The sequence below is a fragment of the Triticum urartu genome, chromosome 1A (genome assembly GCF_056163025.1).
Source record: "Triticum urartu cultivar PI428250 chromosome 1A, HENAU_Tu73, whole genome shotgun sequence".
Taxonomy (NCBI): domain Eukaryota; kingdom Viridiplantae; phylum Streptophyta; class Magnoliopsida; order Poales; family Poaceae; genus Triticum; species Triticum urartu.
Genome location: NC_141873.1, coordinates 89,794,197 through 89,804,346, shown reverse-complemented (window position 1 = coordinate 89,804,346; position 10,150 = coordinate 89,794,197). Strand labels below are relative to the sequence as shown.

Genomic DNA, 10,150 nt, shown 5'->3' with positions numbered 1-10,150 from the left:
TATTGCCATGTTGATTTGGCACGACCCATTGACAAATAATGTTTTAACTTGTTTAGTTTTTATAAATCTTAAAATTATGTCTACTTCTTCTAATTTTATAATTTGTTTTCGAAAATATGCATTTCTATAAAATATAAATATTCGTTTATATTAAAGTAAATATCCATGTATTTTAAAAAAATAAATGTGCATGTGTTTACCTAAAGATGTTCTTATGTGTGAAAATAAATGTTCATATATCTCAAAAGGATGTTTGTAGCGTTGAAAAACTATTAGTTTCTTCCAGAATAAATGTTTCTGTATCTCAGAATAGATACTCATGTACATCAAAACAATATAATAATCAAAAGGGAAACGGACGAATAAAAAAATGGTGAAGGAAAATCGTGCATTTATCTCTGAAAAAAATCATTTATGTATGACCCAAAAAATAAGAAAAATACTTGTAAAGGGGGATTTTTTTTGTACCTATCAGTAAATTAAAAGGTGCACAAACAAGGATTTTATTTTTGAATAAAATAATAAAGAATAAAAAATGAAAAAAATAGATAAAAAAGGAAAAACAATATTTTTTTGAGACAAAAAGGAAAAACAAATAGAAATGGAAGTAGAGGAAGGGCTAAATGGGCCGACCAACGTGGTGGTACGCGGTACTTCTGGTTCTGGGCCTCCTTACGAAATCCCTTATCTCACGCGCCCCGCACGTGCCCCCCCCCTGCTTGCTACGCTACACTCTCTCTCAGCTCTGCTGAAGAGAGGATAAGGAGCTGAGCTCCTTCGTCGCGGCGAGAGGGAAACCCAAATCAATCGAACCGCGCCCTCGAAGCACGCGCAGCAGCAGCAGAAGCAATGGCGGCCCTCGCCGCCCTCTTCGCCTCCCCGGCCCTCCCCTTTCCCTCCACCTCCGCCTCCTCCTCACCGTCATGCTCCTGCCGCTTCCGCCGCGCCGTCGCCTGCGCTCCGCGCCACCCGCCCGCCTCACGCCGCGTCACGCGCCGCTTCGACGAGGTGCGCTTCTTTTACGTTCGCTTGCCGCCCGTGTCCCCGAGAAACGGGTCGAGGGGCCGCTTGTCTGACGTGCTGGGACTCGTTTTGGGGTGGTTCGCAGGTGGAGGAGGCGTCGAAGAAGCGGCGGGGCGGCGGCATTGGTGGCGGCGGCGGCGGCGGAGGGGGCTCTCTGGCGTCGTCAGCGCGCAAGGATAAGGGGCTTTCCATCGACTTCAAGGAGTCGCAGGTGCGAAGCGCAATGAAATGCCATGTCTTTGGTTGTGCACATTGTACAGTGCTAAGAGTTTAAAGTAGAACCACTAGATTTCAATTTAGGATGGACGTTCCAATTGGCTCCAAGTAGGCCATTTTTTTGGTTGGGAGCTACTTCCTCTGTCCCATAATATAAGATCGTTTTGCAAGCTGTTTAGCTTGCAAAATGATCTTATATTATTGGGACAGAGGGAGTAGTATCGAATTGCTTCCTGGTTCTGTAAGCAGGGTAGGGTAGTGTTTTGCTGTTTGGATTGGGTGTGTGCTTCGTGCTACAATTCAATACTCTCCATTGTCATATGTATCTGTTTCCGGGATATGCAAGATGAACATTGCAGTCTTAATTGCCGCATTCACCATTTGATAGAGCCACATTTCCTTTTGTTTGCCATGTAAGTTCACCTTTGCAGCAATTACTAATGCCTACACTGTCTAGAATCTCTCAATTCTTATTCGGCGTCTCTGAGATCCTTAATGTGTGTTCTTACTGCCCTGCAATCTATTTCTGTGGACGTATTAGCTATGGTGACCAATCACACTAATATCTCCCAATTCTTATATCCACAAATGTTCTGTTTTTTGTGGTAAACTGCTGCAAACTCTTTTGTTGAACTCAGTGTTGTGATCGATGACATCATAAGTTGCATGGATTTTCTGCTAACTATGTGCTGTGCTAGGTTGCTGATTTCGAGGATCTTGAAGAGGACAAATTCCTTAATGCTGTTGTTAAGGTGGGTCTCAAGAATATGTCCTGGCTGTCAATGATGCTAGACAATGCTAGTTTAGTGCGAGAACTTGATATGTGTGATAGATGCTGCTTATGGTATTATAAATGTACTTTGTGTATAAGTATGTCTGTCAAGCATAGTGCTCTAGCCTGATCCAAGTCAAAAGGTCATGTTACCTTGATTTTGTGTTGTAGTCTGTGCTTTATTTTTATTAACCATGTCTGTCAGGCTTAACTATTTGATCTCTTGTTAGGTCTACTGTACTCATATTAGACCTGATTATGGGCTTCCTTGGCAGAAGCAAAGGCAACATTCAAGCACTGGGAGGCAAGTATTGGCCTCATACTTATTTATGATTTGTTGATTACATTGTTTAGGACTGCACAACAAATTTGACGTCAGTTTTTTTACCATGGCAAATCGAACGATTTCACGGCAAATCCGCCTCAATTCATTTATTTTGTTAGAAAATTGCCGTGCTTGCAAACTAAATTTGCCATCATCGCATCAACATAAACTGCCATGAAAACGTCAGATTTGCATGCCCAAAAATCTGATGTCAGATTTTTGGTGTTTCTGATTGTTTATTGTAGTTCTTTTCATTTACCTTTTTTATATTTGGCACTGACTATTGACATCCCTCGTCCTGTGTGTTTAGTGAGTGGATGGGAAAGGGTACGGGCTTTAAGCATTTGGATTCAATATGCTGCAGTTAGGGATAGTATTAATTTAATGATGTTAGATGGGTGATGTAGTGTTCCTTTTTGGTGTTATGTTTCACAAACTGACTGGACAACTTCACAAGTAAATTGTAAACATATCTGGTTGTTGTTTCATTCTGAAAGGGTGCATACTTTTTGAAGTCTTGAACAAGCAAGTCTCACTTTTATACCTTAACCTTTATCTGCATATCTGGATGCAGTCACTCATTTCAATTATAATTTCAGTGGTGATCCTCGTGTCTTGAATTTAGAATTTCTGCTTATCTTAATACACATTTCTTTTGCAGTGCCTTTATGATTGGTGATAACAAACTATTGACAAATGCACATTGCGTTGAACATGACACCCAGGTGCTTACTTAATTAGACATACCTATGAATTTCTTCTTTTTATTTTATAGCAGAGTCTTGGATCCACATTTTTGTATATACCTTCTTTTGAATAAGCATTGTTTCCTAACATTCTTCTTAGGCAGAACAATCAATTGTTTCACAGATTTTAGTTTGAATGACCTGTAAGTTGTCCCGAAACCTAACTAAAAATCTTATATTCTTATTTAGCTGGGTGTACTATCCACATGATCACATCATAGCATGGGATATAAACAGAATGAAGCTAATTTCAGCTCCGAGGCACTCCAATAATGCAAGAACTGCACCAACTTGGCTAAAATCTTGTCGTGGCTCTAAAACTGTGAAGTTTCAATTCAACCATTAACATGTATTTTGACTCTAAATTGCTTTCTCTGAAATTTTTGGGATTATTTAGTTTTGGAGTTTTGAATAACTAGTACGGGTCAGAGTAGCCTAATTCAAAAGTTCTGACAATAATTCAATATGTTGTACCATTTGTTTTTGGCGGCTAATGATTTAGTTATGCCATTTACAATATTAAATTAAGTCTTCTTTTATATACAGATTAAAGTAAAGCGAAGAGGAGATGACAAAAAGTACGTCGCCAAGGTACTCTCCCTGCGACTATGCTGCTTTATCGACATTTTATCCAAAAGTGTGCTCACATAATCTGGATTACCTGAACATCGGCACATGCTTAGAGCGTTCTTATATAAGACACTCCCTCACCAATGAGTAAACCTCTTACTCCTGAATCCTGCTGTTACTGTTATGTTCTGTTGCGCATATCAAACCTGGCTTGCCAAATTTTCTGATTGACCACATTCCTCTAGATTGGTAAGGTCTGACCTCCACAGTAGGCACATAGGATTGCTTACAAATCTAAAGAGAAATAATAAGTTCATCGGACGATGATTTGATTGTCTAACATTTGGAAAGGTTTGCTACGAGTTAATGTTAATAATATCTTTTGAAATAAGATTTTTGGTTATTAGTTGCAACTTTAATTAACGTCTTCCAAAATCTGGTTTGGTTGTCTGATTAAGTAGTTTACAGGTCTTAGCTAGAGGCACAGAATGTGATCTTGCGATGCTTTCTGTCGAGAATGAAGAGTTCTGGCGAGGTACAGAACCACTTCAACTTGGTCGTTTGCCATGTCTTCAGGTAATTAACTATGTAATGTTCGAATGTACCATGTACTTACTGAAAACATGACAGTAGCGTCAAATGAACCAGGCCTTCGTTATTACTATTCGTAGCTACATTTGTAAAGATATGTACAATACTTGGTTGATATTGATTGATATATCATTTTTCCATTTCTTTTCCCATCTGACATCGTTCTGATGATTTATCTCAGGATTCAGTAACTGTTGTCGGGTATCCTCTTGGTGGAGACACTATATCTGTGACAAAAGGCGTTGTATCACGCATTGAGGTGCTATCTCTTGGCTCATTAAGTTTTCTTTACATTGCACTTTTTGAACGGACTCTTCCCCTAACAATTGAGAAGTGATGGTGTTTCATGCATACAATGGTTGTCCTATTTCTCAGCTATCCAAAAAGTCCTCGACTCCTTGTATGTTTGTATAGCTGTTCGATAGCTAATACTCTCTTTTTCTCCAGCGCATGTTTCTAGGATGTGGAAACAAATTAGACTGCTTTCTATGATAGTTATCAACATATCTTTCTGGAATACTTGCTCGCAAGCTTTTGTTGCTGTCAGAAAACGACCCTCATCTTCTAACATTAGCTAAATAGTTTTAACTAGTTTGGTAGGTAAGTAGTTATCAGTTGCTCCGTCTGTCTCCAAATATTAGGCTTATAATTACAGTAGCTTCGTTTCAAAAAGGTCAACTGTACTATTCTCTTGGTCTCGTGACCTTGTTTGACCAAAATACGTATACGCCTTATGAAACAAACGAAAGGGGGGGGGGGGGGTTGCAAATAGAGGTCATTCTGTTCCATGCCACTCACTGAAGTTACAGTAAATTCAGTATTATTTCAGAGGTGTATATTGATATTCGCATTTAATATTGCTTTACTTACGTAGTCGCACTTATACTATTTTACCTTTGGAATAGCCCAGGTCACACCATATGCGCATGGAACATCAGATCTTCTTGGGGTTCAAATTGATGCGGCAATAAACGCAGGTTTGCTTTTACCTTGAACTTGTGATTTGCTTTAGGAAGGGCTTTCCTCGCTATTTTTTTTTTGAAGAGGATATATAAAGCATCGATATTGTATTTGGTATTGTTTGCTTTCTGGCAGGAAACAGTGGTGGACCGGCTTTTAATGAGCAAGGGGAATGCATTGGAGTAGCATTTCAGGTACTTTTACTGATTACTTGCTTACGTAGCCGATGTGTGGAACTGTGGATATAAGTGATGTACTCCCTCAGTTCTAAAATACTTGTCGTGGTTTTATTAGCCATGTAATATCCCTGTTGTATAATGGTTTATCTGCATATTTACCACACCAGTATGTGTGTCAGTGTGAGTACATACGGTCTATGGCCTCATGGAAATACAAGTTTCATGTTTCCTCAGAATGGTATCAGAGGCATAAGGTCTCAACTTCAAGAGGTAGCCACTGTGCTATTAATAAAAACAGTTGCGGCCTCCATCTAGACATGAGGGGAAGTGTTTTGGTTTCGGGTTCAGAAAATTCCAGGTTATATGGCTTTGCTATATCAACTCAGATCGGATTTACTTAATCATGGATTAGAATTGCATCGTTTAACATTTTGTAAGCGATGACCACTTTGTTTTTCTACTCAAATAAAAGACTATCTTTCCCAAAGTTTTTATTAGCAAACCTGAAAGATACACTCAAAGCCCTGTTAATGCGTAATTTTGATGAACATCAAATGGTTAAGTACATTTGGTATGAATGTACTTACCCAGATACGTGTCTGCACTGTTGAATGTTTATCTTCTTGTCTTTCTATTCCCTGTCTTCATGCTGTCTTTTGTTTAGGTGTTCAGGTCAGATGAAGCTGAAAATATTGGATATGTTATTCCAACTACAGTTGTATCCCATTTCTTGAATGACTATCGGAAAAATGGAAAATACACAGGTAACGTACATATATCTTTGGAAACAAAACAAAAACTGCGCCTTAAGTACTTAATTATACATTGGCATATAACTTATTACAGTCTGTTCATTTGGTTGCAAAATTTGCTTGGTCAGGCTCCACTGTTAAACTTCAGCGTTGTATTAATTTTGGCATTTTTCTGAAGCCTTTTTAACCCCCTAAATATATTTACAAGTTTTTCGTAATGTGTACTCACCGAATATGCATTCATTAGTAAAACTGTGTGATGACTGATGAGATGCTTATTTTCGGAGGGTCTACTTGCTGTTGTATGTTCAAGTTGATGTCCTCAATGTGTTCAGACATTATGCAGGATTTCCTTGCCTGGGCGTCCTACTTCAGAAATTGGAAAACCCAGCACTGCGTGAAAGCTTGAAGGTGCCTTCAAGTGAGGTATGATATCGATATGTGTTCAGCTTCAGCTTGTGGATATGGAGATTTATTAGAGATTTTCGAACAAACTCTCATACACACAAAGGTACATGTATTTCCATATGGGTTTAGCCAGTAGTTTCTGGTGAGATCCATGTCATTGACGGCAGCACTTTGTATCGTGCCTACTGTCTAAATGCAGATGTACATCTGTATTAGCAGAGAGTAGTCAGTGAGTTGTGTAGGATTCTGTTATCTATGTCTGGTAGAGATTACACCACAATAACCCATTTTCCCTACATAATAAAATGCTACAGTTAAATAAAGAGATACCGATTTATATCCAACAAACGTATGTTCTGAAACTACTCTCAGTTTTGTCCTTACCACTGAATAGTGCTCTATGTTTTTCATTATTCTCCTATAACATGCCATTTTAATTGGTTGAAGGGTGTTCTTGTCCGCCGGGTTGAGCCTACAGCTCCAGCAAGCAGTGTTCTGCGAAAGGTAAAGTGCATCTGCATCTCTTAGATGGAGTTCACAGATTTGCTACCTTTAGGTTTTCTTCCCGCAAATGAATCTTTCTGAATTAATAGTTACCAGAACGGTATTTGCTACAATTGCTTCCTTCTTAAGCTGATCAGGTGTTTGTTTTTCTCCAGGGAGATGTGATAACAAGTTTCGACGGTGTCTCGGTAGGATGTGAAGGAACAGTACCATTTCGGTCCACTGAGCGGATTGCTTTCCGCTACCTCACAAGTCAAAAGTAAGTGCTTCCTCACAAGTACCATCATTTTCTTAATCATCTTGAAGTGCTTTTCCTAACCTTTTTAATTTATTTATGTTCTGTTCTAGGGCAGAACATTTTTTGTCACCAGTTTCTAGTGGTCTGGAATTTCATAATGGCACAATACCACAAATCTATATTTTGACAGCCATAACCAGTGGGCTTTGTTTCAACATGTGTACAGATGCATATAGATGTCACATTCTCTATCATTTGTATGGATGGGTAAAATGAAAATCATGCAATCACCTATTAACATGTATCTATTTCATGTTACCTTCTGAACCTTCATTAGTGATTCAGTAGTGCAAAATCATGGAGAACTAAGCAGTCTTTAATTATATGTGCGCTGCTCTCCATTTGCCTAAAACCCTTGTGTGTAATGCCTACGAAGCTCCCTCTTGATCTGGGATACCAAAGTTACAAGCCTTTTCCATCTGAGGCATTGCAATTTTGTTCCAATAATCTGTATGTGGATCATATAAATTTGACACTAGTGACATCCTTTAACATCTGAAGAAAATAAAATGTTCCAACATGATAGCATGAACTGCACTAAACAATTGTTATTTTATTAATCAGGTATGCAGGTGATGTTGCCCAACTAGGTATCATTCGGGAAGGCAAGGTCATGAAAGTGCAAACCATTTTGCATCCAAGAAAACATTTAGTAAGACACTATAACCCTTGATCATTTCATGAGCTAAAACTAGAAATGTAAAAATTTCACCGATTTCACAATTTTCTTCATCCTCAAATAAGGTGCCATTCAATGTTGATGGGGGTCAACCTTCTTATCTGATAGTTGCCGGCCTTGTCTTCACGCCTTTAACAGAACCATTTATAGAGTAAGTAAACAACTATTTCCTCTTTCAATCCATGCTTGGTGTCAGAAAGGTTGTAGTTACTAACACATAAATCTATCTACGTTTGCAGGGAAGAGTGTGAAGATACTTTAGGGGTAAGATCATTCCACATGACCATCCTGCGTGCAGCTTACCTTTCCGGAAGATCTGCAATCTCTTACTGTTGTTGATATCTTATCTTTGTGTGCAGTTAAAACTGTTGGCAAAGGCACGATACTCTCTATCAACCTTCGAAGGGGAGCAAATCGTAATTGTATCTCAGGTATGTTGTATTTCGTGGTTGGATAAATTGGCTAGTCCTAGTGCTGCAAAGTGTTATCACGTTCTTAAGTTACCAATGTTTTCCAGGTACTGGCGAACGATGTCAACATCGGGTACGAGCACATGGGCAATCAACAAGTAAACCTCTTGTCTATTCCACTTCTAGCCATCTTGTTATGCATTTGCATTCAGCTAATGTGTTCCTGTAACCACTAATTTTATCAGGTCATAAAACTAAATGGAACTATGATAAAGAACATCCACCACCTTGCTCATCTAGTGGACAGTAAGTACCGGCTGCCTCCTGTTGCATGACCTTCTAAAGCCATTTATTCATGCCAATCTTACCATTAATTGAAATGTGTAGCCTGTCAAGACAAGTTCTTGACATTCGAATTCGAAGACGACTTCCTCGTTGTTTTGGATCGGGAAGAAGCAGCGGCCGCATCGTCAGATATCCAAAAGGAGCATGCCATCCCCTCTGTAAGGTCATTGGATTTGTCTGAGCCCTACGTCGACACAAACCATGAGGTCCAAAACCAAGGCGAGGATTTCGGCGACAGTCCCGTGACAAACTTTGAACTGGGTGTTGATTGTCTGCTGTGGGCGTGAGGAGCTGCTATCGCTCCGTCCTAGAAACCAAGAACGCCCCAGTGAAACCAAGCATGGGGGGTTTCAGTTGAAAACTGGTAGTAACGCCAGTGGGTTTTTCCATCTACCCGGTGGCAAAATACACTTGACAGCGGCAAAAGCCGAACCATGTTGTATTTTGTTGTATCTCAATGCTCGAAGGTTAGCTTAGGTGTAATTTAGAGCGTGTTGTATGTTAAAATCACAGAATGCTCCATTCATCAACATTTTTCGGGGGATTGTGGCCCTTGGCCGCCCTTTGTACAACTAGGTAACAAACGATTCTTTAAATTCTCGGAAGTGCAATAAATCAGAAATTTTGTTGGATTATTTTCTTTGCTACGATCAAGGTTCAAAAATCGAATACTGTGCTCATATCGGCGTGGTCTTAAAAGAGCTATACGATCGACATTGTAGCCGATTGGCCGATGCAAACTATGCCGCAAACCAAAACGTTTGACAAAAAATACAACATTTTTTTTGTACAAGATGTACCAAAATACTTAAATCCAATGGTCTATTTGAACCACCGACATAAATTTAGGAAAATATGATTCATTTGCTCTCCTTTATGTAACATCAGTATTTTAAGCCACACCTAAACCGAAGGCAGTATTTGAACCGCTGCTGTAAATTAACGAACATGTGGTTATTTTGCTCTCATTCACTGTAAGTTTGCTTTTTAAGCCAGTTTGCTTTTTAAGCCATACTTAGGGCATCTCCAACCCGTGCTACAAAACATTCGGACCTTTTTTTTTTGCCATCCAATGTGATGTCGCATACGTTCGTGGACACATCCGCGTGTTCAAAAGCCCGCAAACCGAATGCAAAGTTGGGGAAGATTTGCGGGAGTCCGGACCTCCTCCACGTAGGACTCCAACAATCCTGGTCCACCCGAATCCCCACCTGGAGCCCACACATTTGGCCACAACCGCACTGTTTCCGCATCAAGCCTGCGCATTGCCACCCTCTCCAGCCGATCGTTGTCAACCTCCACCCTTGTTCTTGCCCGTTTCGCCGTCTGCCACCGCATGGATCCGCTCGTAACGTTGCCAGAGCCGGAGGAG

General features: G+C 39.9%; 1 protein-coding gene across 1 annotated transcript; it reads left to right on the top strand.

Annotated features, from left to right (window-relative positions):
• The first annotated feature begins 717 nt into the window (after positions 1-717).
• DEG2 (DEGP protease 2) lies at positions 718-9,413 on the top strand. The gene is made up of 21 exons (XM_087514132.1): positions 718-1,008; positions 1,109-1,234; positions 1,938-1,991; positions 2,242-2,315; positions 2,998-3,061; positions 3,629-3,673; positions 4,121-4,228; positions 4,425-4,502; positions 5,154-5,220; positions 5,339-5,397; positions 6,047-6,146; positions 6,481-6,560; positions 6,990-7,046; positions 7,202-7,305; positions 7,909-7,996; positions 8,089-8,174; positions 8,263-8,287; positions 8,383-8,454; positions 8,541-8,591; positions 8,679-8,739; positions 8,821-9,413. The coding sequence occupies exons 1-21, from the start codon at positions 850-852 to the stop codon at positions 9,063-9,065; spliced, it is 1,803 nt and encodes a 600-aa protein (XP_087370258.1). The 5' UTR covers positions 718-849; the 3' UTR covers positions 9,066-9,413.
• Positions 9,414-10,150: the final 737 nt, after the last annotated feature.

Coding starts and splice junctions, on each gene's coding strand:
- DEG2 (XM_087514132.1), top strand. CDS start 850: ATGGCGGCCCTCGCCGCCCTCTTCGCCTCCCCGGCCCTCCCCTTTCCC. Junction 4,503..5,153: donor GCGTTGTATCACGCATTGAG/GTGCTATCTCTT, acceptor GGAATAGCCCAG/GTCACACCATATGCGCATGG. Junction 6,147..6,480: donor GAAAAATGGAAAATACACAG/GTAACGTACATA, acceptor GACATTATGCAG/GATTTCCTTGCCTGGGCGTC.